The sequence below is a fragment of the Danio rerio genome, chromosome 15 (assembly GCF_052040795.2).
Source record: "Danio rerio strain M-AB ecotype USA chromosome 15, GRCz13ab, whole genome shotgun sequence".
Lineage (NCBI taxonomy): Eukaryota > Metazoa > Chordata > Actinopteri > Cypriniformes > Danionidae > Danio > Danio rerio.
In genome coordinates, this window is record NC_141035.1 from 46,270,001 (window position 1) to 46,287,500 (window position 17,500).

General features: G+C 37.6%; 1 protein-coding gene and 1 long non-coding RNA gene across 16 annotated transcripts in view; one reads left to right on the forward strand and one right to left on the reverse strand.

The window, feature by feature from the left end:
• Positions 1-17,500, forward strand: part of actn4 (actinin, alpha 4) — a 264,894-nt gene that overhangs the window by 104,830 nt on the left and 142,564 nt on the right. For 2 of the 15 annotated variants that reach the window (XM_087282432.1, XM_087282433.1), the window contains exons 18-22: positions 731-877; positions 4,794-4,874; positions 6,624-6,689; positions 9,860-10,018; positions 10,693-12,848. In XM_087282432.1, the coding sequence (XP_087138558.1) occupies positions 731-877; positions 4,794-4,874; positions 6,624-6,689; positions 9,860-10,018; positions 10,693-10,851 (612 nt within the window). In that variant the 3' untranslated portion in view covers positions 10,852-12,848. 15 annotated transcript variants of the gene reach the window in all.
• On the reverse strand, positions 12,712-15,213 carry LOC147833763 (uncharacterized). Its single transcript, XR_015510025.1, has 2 exons — positions 14,492-15,213; positions 12,712-14,005 (listed from the first exon to the last, which is right to left on the reverse strand). It is a non-coding gene; the product is annotated as an uncharacterized LOC147833763 (long non-coding RNA).

Sequence of the window (17,500 nt, forward strand, 5' to 3'; positions counted from 1 at the left end):
GCCATCTCCAGGTTGGAGGAAAGTCCTTACCCCAGGTGGAGTTCAAGTATGTTGGGGTTTTGTTCACGAGTGAGGGAAGAAAGGAACGTGAGATTGACAGGCTGATTGGTGCAGCAGCCGTAGTAATGCAGTCGATGTACCGGTCCGTTGTGGTAAAGAAGGAGCTGAGCTGAAAGGCAAAGCTCTTGATTTACCGTTCAATCTACATTCCTACTCTCACCTATGGTCATGAGCTTTGGGTCATGGGACCAAAGGACAAGATCTCAGGATACAAGTGGCCGAAATGAGTTTCCGTCGCAGGGTGGCAGGGCGCACTCTTATAGATAAGGTGAGGAGCTCTGTCACCTGGGAGGAGCTCAGGGTAGAGACACTGCTCGTCCACATTGAGAGAAGTCAGCTCTGGTGGCTCGGGCATCTGTTTCCAGTGCCTCCTGGAAGCCTACCGAGTAGGTTAAAGATTAACCCCTTCAGACCTGAATTATGTTCCAAATTTCAGAAAAATGGGATGTCATGTGATGTCTATTTTAATGGACGCAGGGTCTGAAGGGGTTAACATAACAAACATTGTTGATTACAATATTGAATCATTGTAGGTCAAGCAAATTCAGATTTTTGTGTCAATGAATACAGGGAATATGAGTGGGAACCCCCCACAGATCTACTGTTTTAGGTTTGACTATTCCTGGCTGACTTGTTTTTGACTTTTTCATTTGCTTTGTCTCCGTTACAGCATCTTCGTGTTGGATGGGAGCAGCTCCTCACTACAATCGCCCGTACCATTAATGAGATTGAGAACCAGGTTCTGACCCGCGATGCTAAAGGCATTAGCCAGGAACAGCTTCACGAGTACCGCACATCCTTCAATCACTTCGACAAGGTCAGGAACTCATTCACATGTTTGACTGTGTGTATGTGAAATGAACTTAAAGAGTTACTTGATTAAAGACCTGTTCATACCAAGCATGATAACTATAAAGTATAGGTGGGCATAAATACATTTTTTAATCTCGATTAATCTCACTGTACATGAATCTAGATTAAAATGGCTCACTTGAATTCTGTCGAAGGCATTCAGAATATGTGTGCTACCCGAATAATGACTAAAGTCTAAAGCCAGGTGGTGCATTAGACAAGGGGCTCATCTCCTGTTTCCAAAATGCATCACAATCTTCTTGGGAAACTGTTCTAATGAAAATAAATGATGTTCAATAAGATGTACTTGTGTTTATTAACTATTTATTCAGCTAAACATGAATTTTGAACTGTAGGCCAATATAAGCTCCAAACAGTGATTTTTAATCACCTTAATCCGATCTAAAGTGATAACTGAACTAAACAGAAATGGAATTAAGACATGTGGAGTATGCAGATATTAGTGGAGTTATTGAAGTAAACACCGCAATCAAACTATTATTGTCATGTAGGACTTTTCAGCATATTTTCCAACAAGATCCACACCCACGGCTCTCAGTAAATGACCACACGCGCACACACATACACGCACACACAAACACACAGGAGTTTATTAAATTCCACAACACAGGAGTAACTAGTCGTTACTCCTTATTTGCGACTAATACCCCAGTTTCGTCACGGGGGCATGAATGAAATGTTTATGAGTAAAAGTGAAACTGCCGAACTGCAGTTTAAGTCACCCAAAATTACAGAAAACTCTTACATTAAAGTACTTAACGTAAACACCTTAATTATATTATTGTCTATAAAGGAAAATAACTAGATTGCAGATGTCCATGTAAGTGTAGTCAACAGTGTCTTCGAAGTAAGTGAAAGATCCAGATGGGCATCCTGCTGATTTGATTCAGAAGGGCACTATTTTGTCAGACGGCTCACTGGTTTGATTTGCATTCATTGCATTCATTTTAAAATGCTCCCGCTCCATTTTATTTGTATACGTTTTACTCGAATGCATAAACCCTACAGGTGCCTGATAGTTAGATGTGGAGCTAACATTAATCAAATTCGCTCTAGTGAACTGCATGTTAGCATGTCACGTTTGATGTGGTAATTTTACAGTACGAATACACACAGGTTCGAAGACTCGTTCTCGCCAACTACATCGCAATTCGGCCAGGTATGCATCTGCACTAAAATATCAAGGTGAAAGTTAGAGTATAGATTACCAAACAACGATATTTCTTTTAATCGCCCAAAAAGAGTCTCGCGTTAACGCCGATAACGGCCCATCACTACTATAAAGATAATGATAAATACATTGTTTTACAAATAATTTTGAATGTAAAGTTTAGTGGCAAACAATAAAGATATAGAAAAACAATATAGTCAATATCACTTTCAGAATACTGTTTTTCCAATCTTATAAAGTATGAAACACTGACAGGCAGTCAGAATCCATTAAAATATACAGTAGGACTTGTGCAATTTAAAGCTACAGATCAAATTCTGCAAAAGCTCACTGAAGGATGTTAAGCTCACTTTCCAAAGATCATTTAAAGATAATTACTATCTAACTTGATAAATACTATCTAACTAATTGGTTACACCATGGGACAGAATGTTGAAAATACATAGAAGTGCTAGGAAAAATATGTTAAATGGTTTTATTCCACTACACACACTATGATCGCTGAGTTTGCTTTATTATATTAATGCATTTTTAAATGGATGTTCATGGATCAGATGCACTAGTTGCACATGCAGGGCATCTGCTGCATACAAAGGAGTAAAGCTGAATAAAAACTGTTTATATTTATGAACTATATTTATAATGCTTGGTGTGAGCAGATCTTAAGGTTAAATGCAAAGTGTTTTAAAGACCAGGGTTGGCAGTTTAGAAAAATGGTTCACTCGCATATGAAAAAATAAGCATTGGGGTATTGAATGAAAGCTGGTGTGTCAGGACTGCACTTGTGTACAAATTGGTACAAATATGCCATTTGAAAATCAAAATTGAGCGCCTAACATTGTTTTCTATGAAGCAAAGGAAGTCAAGTTAAACTATGATAGTAATGATTGTGAACTATTGCTTAGGGTTTGTATGTTATGTTATAAAAAGTATTGCGTTTGCATACCTGTCAACATTGGGATGTGAAAATAAGGGATATGAGGATATGACCATAGTAAGGGATTCCCCTGACAACACCCTCCTTTAAAAAAATCCCCAAATTACTAAATATGCTCATTTGGAGCTGTTTTGTTGTAAATAAACATTTAAATGGTCAGTAATGTTTTATTATTATTATTATCATTTACAAAAGAAAAAATAAATAGTGTACATTTGCAGCAAATACATTAGCAAACAGTTCAGGTTATAATAAAATTAGCTATTATAAAGAAATAGAATCAAGTTATCAAATCTCGTTTGCCATTTCTACTCTGTATAACTTCCACATTCTGATTAAAAAGCAACCAATGAATGACTTATTTATTTAGATTTTTTGTTTGTTTGATTACATTAAATAACAGGTGTCACTTTAAAAGTGCACACATCTAACATTACAATAAAAGCATTCGATTGTTTTCCTAACTTTTTATGGCGACATTTAGGATGAAATTAGTTGTCTGGAGGAAATAAAACCCCAACAAGTTCGACATCTTTAGATATTATTATTATTATTATTATTAAAAATGTGTATATCTATTTAAACACACACTCAAAACACAGACTTTGAGTATAGGGGGACTCGGCTCTTTAATGTTTATTTCCCCCCCTTCAGAGAAAGACTGAAAAAACAGGAGAAATATGGGAAAATACCTTTACAGGATGATAGCGGGACAGAACTGTAAAACACAGGAGTATCCCGGGGAAAAACGGGAGGGTTGACGGGTATGAGTTTGGTACAGAAATGTAAAAAAACATCCAACGTTCATCGATGACCTTCAAAGCCAATCACAGTCATTTCTGTTGAGCATATAAACACAATAACCAATCAGTGGTGTTAAAGTGCTCAAATGTTAGTGGGAAATAGACGTTTTTAAAATTCAGTACTAAAATCAGTACTTTTGACGACCCTAATATACATCTATGTCAGCAGCACCATGCCATTGAAAATACACAGGCCATAGCAGAGCAATAAATATATCCATATAAAGAAGAACATGGAGGATTTAGTCTATGCAGCTCGTGTCAGGCTGAATGACAGTTTAATTTGAGGCGTAATAAAAATAGACCTCAGTTTAAAGTTTTGCTTGCTCTTGTTTTAATATTTGCCCCGTTTTCTCCATTTACGCTGGCACTAATGGAAAGGAAAACATCTGAAATATACTGTGCGTCAAATATCTCTGAGCTGAAGTGTGCCACCTGTTGCCAGTATGTAAATATAGTCTAGTGGGGAAGTTATGAGGGAGGTATTATGCTCTGAGAGACTAGATATATCAATGCAATGACCAATTAGTAATTTGTTAATTTAGTGGCTAGTTATTATTCATATTTTGGTATGATTTGCTCATCACCCTATGAGGGTTGGGGTTTGGGTTCATGTCAAGTTTTCATATGAAAGTCAGTTTCTGACAATATGTAAAACAGTACCATTTCATTGTGAGATCAGGCTGGATGTATTGCTGTCATAATAGCTGTCTCATATTATGAGTTGAGTGTCTAAGCAGTCACTGTGTCACAGCTACTGTTCATTAGTTGATTGCCATCAGCCCATGTGTCTGACGTTCACAATGTTTTGTCTCCATTTTCTTTGCTCATGCCACTGCCTTCATCCCACACATGCTGTGTCATTGTGTCTCGGTCCCATCAATCTCCATCCGCATGCTTTGATTGGTCCATCCCCTGTCGGCCTCTTGTTGTGATTGGCTGACCACAGGATCACAGTGGTCTCCTGCAGTCTGAGGAGTTCAAGGCTTGCTTGATCAGTCTGGGTTACGACGTTGAAAATGACAAGCAGGTATGAGTGCAGACAGAGGATAAACGGCTGCCATCTTTGTGTGTGTGTGTGTGTGTGTGTGTGTGTGTGTGTGTGTGTGTGTGTGTGTGTGTGTGTGTGTGTGTGTGTGTGTGTGTGTGTGTGTGTGTGTGTGTGTGTGTGTGTGTGTGTGTGTGTGTGTGTGTGTAGGTTTATGTGGTTTACGAACATATTTGTATAAGACAGGGTGTCTGCAGGGCCTTAAAATGTCTTAAATTTCAGTTTTAGGCCAAAAAAAACTGTTTTAGGCCTTAAAAAGTCTTAAATTCACTGAAATATTATTTTGTAGGTCCTAAATTATATTAATTGGGTCTTAATTTGCCTACAGTATGTCCATTTAAAGATACCCAATAGGTTTTATTGGAAAGAGATACAAAAAAATACAAAATATACACAGATACAAAGGCAAAAAAAAATTGGTTTTATTGCAAAGACATGGAATTCACAACATCCGTTAGACATTTTTTCTGCAATTTCTCCAAATTGAATTTCCTTATTAAAAATAATTACACAATTCCTCATTATTATAACAGGGCAATGTATTTTTTTACGTTATCTTAAATTTATACAAATGCCTTGCATTTATAAAGGTGGCACAGACATAATATATTTATAAATAGCCATAAAAGTAAAGGTTTATATATATATATATTCAATCCATTTGGACCAAATGTCAACAAATATGTCTTAACAATGTTAAACATGTAAATTATTATGTTGAAAATAAGTGTTTCTATACGACTAGAATTTGCTTGCTTTGACGCATTATTTAAAATGTGATAGAATAATATAATACGGTCCTAAAGTCTCAAATAAAACCTGCAGAAACCCTGGTAGTGAAATGGGTATGACCTAGTCTATTAAGGTGGTTTACGAGAACATGCATTGTGTCCTCATAATTCAAAATGTTTAAATCATACTTGTTTTTTTTTAAGATTCAAAATTTGCCACTGTTTTCCTGTGATGGTTGGCTTTAGGGTTAGAGGTAAAAGCCATAAAACAAGTGGTGTTTAGAGTGTAAAATGCATTACGCCTTTAAAGTCAAAATATATACAAGTCCTTGTAAACTATATAAGTGTGCATGTGCAAGTTTATGTGGTTTACGAACAAAATTGTGTAATAACATGGATTAATCATGCTTGTTTTTTGACATTCAAAATCTGCTACTAGCTTCCTCTGAGGGTTGGGTTTTGGGATAGAGGTAGAGTAAGGCCATATAATAAGTGGTTTACGCCTTTGTAGTAAAATAATATACCTTGTCCTTGCAAACCATATATACGTGTGTGTGTGTGTGTGTGTGTGTGTGTGTGTGTGTGTGTGTGTGTGTGTGTGTGTGTGTGTGTGTGTGTGTGTGTGTGTGTGTGTGTGTGTGTGTGTGTGTGTGTGTGTGTGTGTGTGTGTGTGTGTGAGCGCGCTGCGTCACTCATTCACTTCATCACTCACTCACTCCCTCACTCACTCACCTGTTGTGCTGCTGCTGCTTGAAATGGTGCCCTCTGCAGGTCAGCTGAGGTTTTTGCTTTGATTTTGTTTTTACTGTTTCTCATTGCTTCCTCTTTCTTTCCTTTTTTTTTGTCCTCACCATAATTTCCCTTCTTCTCTTACACATTCCTTCAACTCCCTTACTTTATTCTCTTCTGTTTGAAACTATCTATTTATCTTCCCAATTCTCTGCTTTCTACATGCATCCCTTTTGTTCCTTTACTCATCCTTCCCCTTCGTAAACTGTAGAAGCGCACGGGGATAATGGACAGCGATGATTTCCGTGCTCTGCTCATTTCCACTGGGAACAGCCTGGTACTGCTACCTCCTTTCTCAATCTACTGCGACAGTTTCTCCTCAACTCCTGCTTTCGCTTACTATTAAGAAAACATGTCTGATGTAATTTGTTACTGTGTCTATTTTGTAATTTCTGTTAGGGCTGCACAATAAAATGAAAAAATATGATATTGCGATATTTTATTTTTCTGAGATATACACACACCGGCCACTTTATTAGGTACACCTTACTTGTACCTGGTTGGACCACTTTTGCCTTCAGAACTGCCTTAATCTTTTGTGGTATAGATTCAACAAGGTACTGGAAATATTCCTCAGAGATTTAGCTCCATATTGACATGAAAGCATCAAGCAGTTGCTGCAGATTTGTCGGCTGCACATCCATGCACGTTGTAACGAGTGCTTCTTTGAATTGCTGTTGCCTTTCTATCAGCTGAAACCAGTCTGGCCATTCTCCTCTGCCCTCTGGCATCAACAAGGCATTTTCGCCCACAGAACTGCCGCTCACTGGCTACTTTCTCTTTTTCGGACCATTCTCTGTAAACCCTAGAGATGGTTGTGCGTGAAAATCCCAGTAGATCAGCAGTTTCTGAAATACTCAGTCCAGTCCGTCTGGCACCAACACCTATGCCCCATTCAAAGTCACTTAAATCCCCTTTCCTCCCCATTCTGATGCTCAGTTTGAACTGCAGCAGATCCTCTTGACCATGTCTACATGCCTAAATGCATTGAGTTGCTGCCATGTGATTGGCTGATTAGAAGTATTGAAGTTTGCATTAACAAGCAGTTAAACAGGTGTACCTAATATAGTGGCCGGTGAGGGTATATTGCAATATTGAATAAAATTTCACCTGATAAAGTGAATAAGCTCTATTTTGAAAGAATTCATAATTGTGCATTACATTACGATGACTTTTCAGAGTGCTGTACATACAATATAATAAGCCAATCACAAGCATTGACAAAAAAAAAATAGAGCAAAGTGAGTCTAGCAGTTTTCAGGTACACAAATTAAATAACCAAATGTCAAATAACTTTTTTTTAAATATTTAGAATTACAATTTACAAACATTATAATGTATTGTGCATGAATCACACACCTTAAAAACACATGCAGATTATATAATTTTTGTAACTTTATGGTTAAACTTTGCAATGGCTCCACAAAGCCCTCATTTTTGACTCCTCTATAAACCTGGCCTCAATAATCCTGCAGTGTTGACTATTGAGGATACACACATTGTGATATCGATGCTGAAATGATATATTGTGCAGCCCTAATTTCTGTAAAATAAAAGATTACTAAATTGATTATAATAAACATTCGTCAAAATAGATTTAATATTTGATGCAAATGGAAATGGTAATGTATGCAGATGTAAAGTCAGCTTTGACCACAATGGCTCAGTTCATACCTGGTATTAAGATGCATCTCTACTCTTGCTTGAATGTAAAGCGTTCAAGATTTTTTTGTAATATTAGAACAGAAGGTCAGAAAACGCCCATGTATACACCCACGTTTAGGCTTACTTCACAAAGAAATCAGGACAATGGTTGAAAGTGGACAAAAGATGTGAAATAAAACACTAGATGTAAACCAATTCTCCCTCATATGCATGTGTTCTGATCTACAATGGTGGAAAAACAACTGAATCATGCTCGAGTAAAAGCACTATTACTTGCCAAGAAAATAGTGGAGGTAAAGTAAAAGTTTCTGTGGTAAAAACTACTCAATTTCTGGAGTGGTGAGTTTTACGCTGTGAAACTTATTACACCTTACAACATGCTAATTAGATATGTCATACAAAAAGTTTCATTATTTGCCATTCATGCAGCATAAATGTAAATTTTGAGATTAATTTCACATGAGAATACATCACATTAATATATACAGTATGTACCTATAATAAGCCAATAGAAAGCAGGTTAAAGTTTTTACATGCCCAGTGAAATCTGTAACCTAAGGTGCAAAAATCTAACTGTCAAAATATTAACACTTAGGTTTTGCACTTTGAACCCTGACTAACAATCTACAAGTGTCTGAAAAACAAGCTAGTGCAGCACTGATAGGATGCATGCAATTTGTGCATGTGTTTGAAAACGTAACATTCTGTAGTGCATTTAGTTATTATTTAAAGTCATACAGTAGCCATCTAAAAAGTCTATCAGTCATTGTGTTTTACGATTTTGCTAGAGCAGCACTAATTGGACATGTTCAATTTGTGAATGTGTTTGAAAACATAACATTTTGTAGTACATTCAGGTATTGTTTACTGTCATCAGTAGCCATCTAAAAAGCCTATCAGTCTTTGTGTTAAATGATTTTGCTAGTGCAGCACTAATAGGATACATGCAATTTGTGCATGTGTTGTAAACTTAACAATCTGTAGGGCATTTAGTTATTGTTTAGACCAAAGTCATATCATACAGCAGCCATCTAAAAGGTCTGTCATCACATTTTGTTTAACGTTTTTGCTAGCGCAGCACTCATAAGACGCATGCAATTTGTGCATGTGTTTGAAAACGTAACATTCTGTACTGCATTTAGTTATTGTTTGAGACAAAGGTCATAATACATTAGCTATCTAAAAATCTAATCAGTTATTGGGTTTAACAATTTCGCTAGCGCAGCACTAATAGGACGCATTCAATATGTGTTTGAAAACGTAACATTCTGTAGTGCATTTTGTTATTGTTTAACAGTCATTGCGGTTAACGATTTTACATATTCTTGGACACTTAATGTCTGATGCAAATTTTCAATGCACAATTTGATTGGACAAGAATCACTGGACTGATACTATCGATACTTTTACTGCGCTATTTTCCAACCTAAAGTCAACACTTTAAAAAAAATTTTTCTTGTCTACGATGGTTGGCTAAGTAAAATTATCAGTCCTGTGATTCTTGTTCTATCATATGCATACAATCCATTAAAACTACTCAATTAAAAGTACATCATTCACTATTTAAGTGTTTTGTTACTTGACACCACTGCTGATCAACCAAAACATGTCTTAAAACCAGGTATAAACAAGGCCACTAAAAAATCTGTTAAATTAAGTTTTCTTGCAACCAACTACTCATTTTCATTTAATTCACATTAAATATTATGCGTTGTAACTGTATTTATTGCCAAGATACTCCTCCTGGTTTATCTAGGTTAACCTTTAGCCTCTGTTCCTCAGGGTGATGCTGAATTCGCTCGTATCATGGGCATTGTTGACCCCAATAACAGTGGAGCAGTTACCTTCCAGGCCTTCATCGACTTCATGTCAAGGGAAACAACCGACACAGACACTGCAGACCAGGTCATCGCCTCATTTAAGATCCTGGCTGGAGACAAGGTGAGATTTTTAAGCTGTCCATTAAAGATTTTCTTTGAGTGCCTCTAAATCAGTTCTGTAATTTGAGTAGAGAAGCTTGGTTTACACCACATAAGTGTGAAATGAGAATGTGTTAACAGCAGAACTAATATTTTAATATATATCTAATAATTTAGGGCATTTTTTTAAAGTACAGTTTAATAAGTAATTTGAGCAGCAACGTTTCTACTTCAACTAATAAACAATTATAAATATTTGCTAGATTGTTTTTAACCTGTCTAGCCATGTAAGTTCATGTTAAAAAACGTCTCATTTGACACGGACACTGGAGTGTTTTAAAGCCGCGTCTATCAGCTTTTCTGTCTATGAGGTGACTTATGAGTGATCTGCTGATGATTTGACTGATCTTTGCTGCTTTGAAGTGCTCCGGTGTCCGTCTATCTGTGTTTACACTCTGTAAACAGTGTTTAACTGATGACCTTCATGGCCAGTCACAGTCATTCTGTTGAGCATGTGAACACAATGGCAAATCAGCCCTGTTTAAGAATGAGCTTAAATCTTAGCAAGAAATGGACAATTCTAAAGTGCCAATTCCGATTGGTACCGAAATTCCAGTATCGTGACAACACTAATGTAAACATAGTCCATGTACTGGACTTACTTTTTACTAATTGTCCACCTATTCTTCCTTTTAGAACTACATCACAGCCGAGGAGCTGAGGCGTGAGCTTCCTCCAGATCAGGCAGAGTACTGCATCGCCCGAATGGCGCCGTACTCTGGGCCGGATGCAGTGGCTGGCGCTCTTGACTACATGTCCTTCTCCACCGCCCTGTACGGGGAGAGCGACCTCTAAGGGCCAACTCCAGAACTCCACAGCAGCTCTCTCTCTCCAACATCAGTGCTGATCTTCTCACAGACTAGATAGATGAGAGCGCCGGATGGGAGTCGCATCTGATTTCTCTCAACCATCCAGTCCTGAAAGAGATCAGTGCTCCTGAGGAAGAGGAAGATATATTTAAGAGTGTTGAAAATGGGACTTCATAGCACATCTGAAGGGGGGGAGGGATAGACTTTTGGGGAAAAGGGGGTTCAACCATGGCATTGTGGGAAGAGCGAATAACTGTTGATGAAGCTTGCCACGCATTGAGGGATTTCGGTGTAAAAACATGTCAGTCTTGGAGAGCTTAAGATGTAGGATTGAAGGAAAGAGAGAGGTTTAAGATACAGGTTCCTCTTGTTGAGGGAAAAGAGAGGGGGGGAGGTTGTGTGTGTGTGTGTTTGTGTGGCTTTGGACTGTAGCCACAGCTCAGGTTCTTTAAGCTTCTTCCGTATCATATGATGCATACCATAAAAAGACTTGTTTCCCCAAACTTTCAAGTGATTTCACACCAGCAGTAATCTTGATGTTAATAAAATTAGTAAAGATCTTCATTAAATCTTACTTGTTTGTTCTCGGATGGAGTTTGAAGAATCAGTTTTGGCTTCAGTCTGTGCCTAGACACTTAACCTGCACCCTCTACCCTGGTGGGGAGGGCACAAGCTTTTTCCAGTTAACAGGCTATTTTCTTTGTTTTAATTTTGATGTTTTCTTGCTAGAGTTGGTGGGGTGGGAGATTTTGGTTTTGGGGTTGGCATATGTTATTTGGCATAGTTGTATGTCGTAGGAAAATGGACGGAATGGCTCTACAAGTGATAGGGAATTTGTGACATGCCCTCTTAACCCATTTTGCTGGATCAGTGGAACTCTTTGGAAAAAAAATCTAACCTCAGCCTTTTCCTTCTTTCATTTCTGTCCTCTCCAGCAATTTCGAGTTAGCGGGATTCTACGCTGTACATACTTCTTTTCCAGTACACAGAACTGTTGGACTACGCATGGCGGTCATGCAGGGCTTCGGGTCGTAAGGTTTAAGATAAAAGCGAGCAGTTTCACCCCTGCGGAGTACTGTAGACAGGATTGAGTAGCTACGGGTCTGTGTTTTATTTGTGAGGGCTTAAAGAATAAAGCTACAAAAAAAATAAATACCCAGTCAGTTTTCTTTCCTTCTCCAATCAACCGGCGTTCTCTTGTTGACTCCCTGACTTGTCCCTTAAGGATTTCTTAAATGTAACCAATGTCCATCTGGCATCCATCTCTAATGGTTTCTCAGATATTACTGAATGTCCATGTAAGAGCTTCAGTGGGGATGTGAGCAGCATAGCCTTGTAGTGACCCCTCCACTTGAGCTACATACACACAGCTGCTGAATCAACAGTAGAAAAGAGGATTTTATATAGTCAGACAGAAGTACTAATGTGCCTGGTAGTCGCAGGTTGCTCTCTCTCCCACTCATTTTTTTCTTTCCTTTTGTTGTACACTCGTTTTTTTTTTTCCTCTTTCTACAGGGAGGGGCAGGGACCCAATGTACAGCTCTGGAGGTTGAGGGGAAGGAGTGGGAGAGCTGAAGTCTTAATGAACATTCCATTATGTCTTAATTGAAATTAAATTACTGTTTAACGAATCTATGCAATCATGTATCCAGTACCAACCATGCTCTGTAATGAATGGCGGGGGTGATTTGCAATCGAAAGTGTTGAATTCAAGTGAGAACAAAAAATTAAGGGTAGATGGGGGGAATTGGGCTGGGCAGGTGGGCTTCCGAAGATTTGAACAGACTTGGACAAGAAGCCTGCTCTTACGTCTGCAAAGTTGAATAAAAGCATTTGGAATTCTGAATTTTTTTTCTTTTGTACTCTTTAATATCAAACATTATCTGCTGTACTGGAAATTTGCTAAACTGCTTTCTGTCTAAGATGAAAAGTGAATTTCACATGCACACATAAAGTTTCCTTATAAAATATTACCACTTTGAATTATTTGTCTGTCTCCCTGCTTGCTTGAGATTTTATTTCACTCAGACCCAACTTGACTTAATTGAAAAAAAAAGGTTGATAAATGACTGCTTTGCAGTCTTGTTTTGGCTTCAGTATAAGGGCCTACTCGCACTATGCCATCCGTACCGTGCCCAGGCCGGTTTCCCGGATCGTTTGAGAAGTGTGAGTGCGCTGAATCGGGCTCAAGCACAGTTCACTTGGCCGGCCCTGGCCCGGTTGGAAGAGGTGTGCCTGAGCGCGGTTCACTTGGGCTTTGGCGCGGTACGCTTGTGTGTGAATGCAAAACGCGCCAAAGCTCGAAACTGAAAGCGAGACGCGACTTTTAAGGGGCTGTTTCATATGGATTTATTAATCATTCTTACTGTTCAGTGAACGCAAACTGCCGTCGTTTATTAAAGACGCAAACTCCTCACTTCACCACAGCTGGGCACCTTCAGCAGACCTCCTCATTCCTGCAGCACGAGAGCTTTACGATTGTTTATGAGCGCCAAAAGTGGCGGATCTGTTCGGCGAAATATCTGACTGCGTGTCCCCGCATCCCTAAGGACTGTTTGGCGAAATATTTGACGGCATATCAAACGACTGAAACGATATAACTAGAGAAATCTCCACTGTTCTGCTGAGTGAGAGAGCGCTTCTCACTGAACAGCCTAGCAGCGATGACGTAAGCATGCCGAAGCCCGTTTGTGGTGTGAGCGCGGGCCGTTGGGGGAGACGGGAGGGGGGACAAGCGTGCTTTGGCCCGGTTCGAGGCAACAGTACCTAGTGTGAGTACGGCCTAAGTTTTATCAACCAAACAGTGACCAAACATTGCTTAGTAGTACATCTTATTCTCCGTACCTAGATTTGGTGTTATTACTAAAATAAATTTCGTTAAACACTGCTGCATAATGTTGGGACTAAAGATGAATTTGATTGCAACTGAAACATGATCTTTATTTATGTATTTTGAATATCAATTTAGTCCATTTTTGTGCTATTACTTTGACTGAGTACTATATAACAGCCGCTCTGTTAAAAAATTAGACTGCTGAAAACTCAAGGACAACAAAAAAAAAGGTTAACTTACCATCCTCCTAGTCCTGAGGAGGAGTTGCTGTTTAAAATATGCAGTACAGTTGACAGTACAGTTTAGCCTGTAAAACAGCAGGAATTAAATATTATAACGTTTCTAATGGATGTAGCTTGTTATTTCTCTCAAAACCGTTAAATTTTACGGTCTGTCAGTTGATTACTGTTGAAAAATGTGAACGCTGGAAACTTACAACCTGAGTGAGCACGGGCTTTTAATTTTCTGTTGTTATTAAGCCCTGGCTGTTCAACCACAGACGTGTGCTTTGAGGTCTTGTTCTGGCTTAAGTATAAGTTTTATCAACCACACACTGACAAAACATACTTAGATTTGGTGTTATTACTAAAACATTTTCTCAAACACCGCTGCAGATGCCTCAAATGTAGTGGCTGAAGATAAATTTGATGGTAATGAAAACCTGATCTTTATTTTAAATCTCAAATTAGTCAATTTATGCTATTACATTGACTGAGTACTACATAACAGCTGCTCTGTTAAAAAGTTGGATAGCTGAAGACTCGAGGGCCACAAAGAAAAGAAAGTTACTTACCGTCCTCCTAGTCCTGAGGAGGAGTTCCTTTGTAAAAAAAAAAAAAAAAACATGCAGTGCAGTCGACTGTTTAGCTTGTGAAATAGCAGGAATTGAATATTACAACGTTTCTAATGGACGTAGCTTGTTATTTCTCTCAAAACCGTTTATTTTTATGGTCTGTCAGTTGATTACTGTCGAGAAACGCGAACGTTAGAAACTTACACGACCTGAGTGAGCGCGGGCTTTTAACTCCCTGCCGTTTGAACTTCTTGAGTAGTGACCGTTAAACAGAGGACGCGCGCTTTGTGTTTAAATTCATCAGCAGGCGGGAAAACGCGACTCACCCCAGAGCTTGGGCTATTGTGGCGGGAATCATGCTGGCTTTGATGTTCACCTGTCGCTTTCTTCTTATCTACCTGCTGTCAAACTCGGTAAAGATGACCGACGAAAATCAGGTAAAAAAAAGTTCTGATTACATCATGCATGTGTGTATAGTGTGTTGTGAAGTTTTCTGTCAGGTTAATTAGAACACATCTACAGGGGGGAAATTCAGATAAACTAAAATATTAGCAGTTTGCTAGTACAGTTGTGATATCATTAGAAAATGTATTAGAAGCTTTATAAAGTCACAGATGATTTATTTAACTTGAAGCATAAACTTAAATAAGTGTCTTTCTGTTCATGTTGTCATATTTTCCTGTCAAGCCATGCACCTGTTGACCTGCAAAAATGCCACCTGCAAATGTGAAATAGGAAAGCCAGCACAACAAATCTGAAAAGGAGGTTTTGTGAAAATACTATTTAGTTTTTTCCCTTTCGTAATTCCCCCACTCTCAAAGTGGTCAAAAAGCACCTGTCAGCAAAATGGCACCACATCATCTCTCATTCATTACTACAGCAACCACGAGGCCACTCTGACTGTTTATGTTCATTCGCAGTTATTAAAATTGTTCGACAAGCCTCATGTCCACAGTGCGGCCTTGTTCTCCAACAGAGACGGTGTTGACTTTCTTCGCTCTGGCAGTTTGTTTCTGCACTCTTGGCATGAGCAGGTTTAAGCATAACTGTGTTCCTGTTACTTTCAATGTTTCACTGCTGTAGTGCACAGAAATTGGATTGTGGTGTGGAAAGCTTCTATTCACAAAATCTTTGGCAATTACTTTTTCTGTATATACAAAATAGCATTTAAATGTGTGCGTCAACACACATTTAAAATCTGTTCAAATAGTTGGGTTAAAAATACCCAACATATAACCCAACTATAAGTTATTATAGCACCTTCCCAACTATGGGCTATTTTAACCCAATGCATTGGGTTATTTTGATTAAATGTTTTTTTTTCCCATTCTGGTAATACTATTGATAATAATACTGCTATTAACTTTATAATTATGACCGTGTAAATAAATAAAATAGAGTTTTTAAATAATATTGAACATGCTTTATTTCCATTGCATTTTAGTTTCAAAAACTTTTGTTAAAACAAATTAAGAATCACAAACGATGAAGAAGCAGAACAAAGTAGACGGTTATAAACTGTACAAGCAGAAAATCCTCTGTTGATGGAGCAGAATATGGAGCTCTGTGTGCTGCAGAGACCAGCTGCAGCCGGCTTCACTTAGTGTCTACAGTGTACAATACATTTTAACCACATCCAAACGCTTCTGAAGGATGGTCCTGGATGGTGAAACTGATTTAAAAAAAAAAAAAAAAAACACCACATGGAGAGTTAATTTGATAAAAAAAAAAAAATAACAACGTTATTGCGTTATAGCTTACATAAACTTTATAATGTAAAAACAACATTACGCACACATAACAATACAGCTGTTTTGTGTCAGTTAAATCAGTTGACAGTTGAAATTCTAAATTTTAGCCCAACTGGTTGAGTTATTAAATAAATGACCCAACAAAGCACCCAAATGTTTAACTCAACCATTGGGTTAAATAAATAACTCCACATTTTTTTAGAGTGTATATATTAATATATAACACTATTTTATACTGTATTTATTATTCTGACCTGTTCACTGAGAAAAAAAAAAGATTTCTGCAAAATTGTTGCAAACAAGTGATATGAGCTGAAATTAAACTACTTAAATTTAGTAATATTCAACCTAATTTGTTTGTTTAAATTCAACCCAAGTAAAGTTTACAACCAATTAATTTTGAAAATGTTAGTAAATTGTATGAATCATCTTAAATAACAAATTTGAATAATTGTTTTCAGTGTATTCAGGCAAGTTTTTTTTGCAATATATAGCACATTTCATACAAAATAATAATTCAAAGTGCTTTACATAAACAGGAGGATTAAAAGAATCATAGAATAAGTGCACAGTAAGTAAGACATAACAAAAAAATGATTAAAAACAGATTTAAAACGCTGTGGATTATCATTATACTAACTATTATTATTAACAGTGGTGGAAAGAGTACTGAAAAATCATACTTAAGTAAAAGTACCATTACTTTCTTAAAAATGTAGTGCGAGTAAAAGTAACTGTTGTAAATATTACGAGTAAAAAGTAGACCTTTTAAAAGTAATCAAGAGTAGTGAGTATCATGCTGTGAAAAGCTGATGCGTTTACATGTAATTTGTGCATGTATGTGTAAACGTAACATTCTGTAGTTCATTTAGTTATTGCCCAGCAGGCACACAACATCATAAGATATTAATATTAGGTTAGATTTAGGTCGTGATGTCAGGTGACCAAAATTCAATGTCTAGCCAGCAAATAATGTCTAGGACAACGTTATTTTGATGTTCAATAACGACGTGAAATGACGTTGATCTTTGGTTGATTTTAGGTTGTTAGAAAGTGACCAAAATCCAATATATTAACGTCATATTAACGTCAAATACTGACATTTATTTGTTAAGTATGGCAACCAAAATCTATCGTCTGATAGACTTCATAGTGGTAACGTCCACACAATGTCAAGCTGTAACATTATCAGACGTTGATATTTGGTTGATTATAGGTTTAATTTTGAACATTGACTTCGGCCTGACATTGAGTTCTG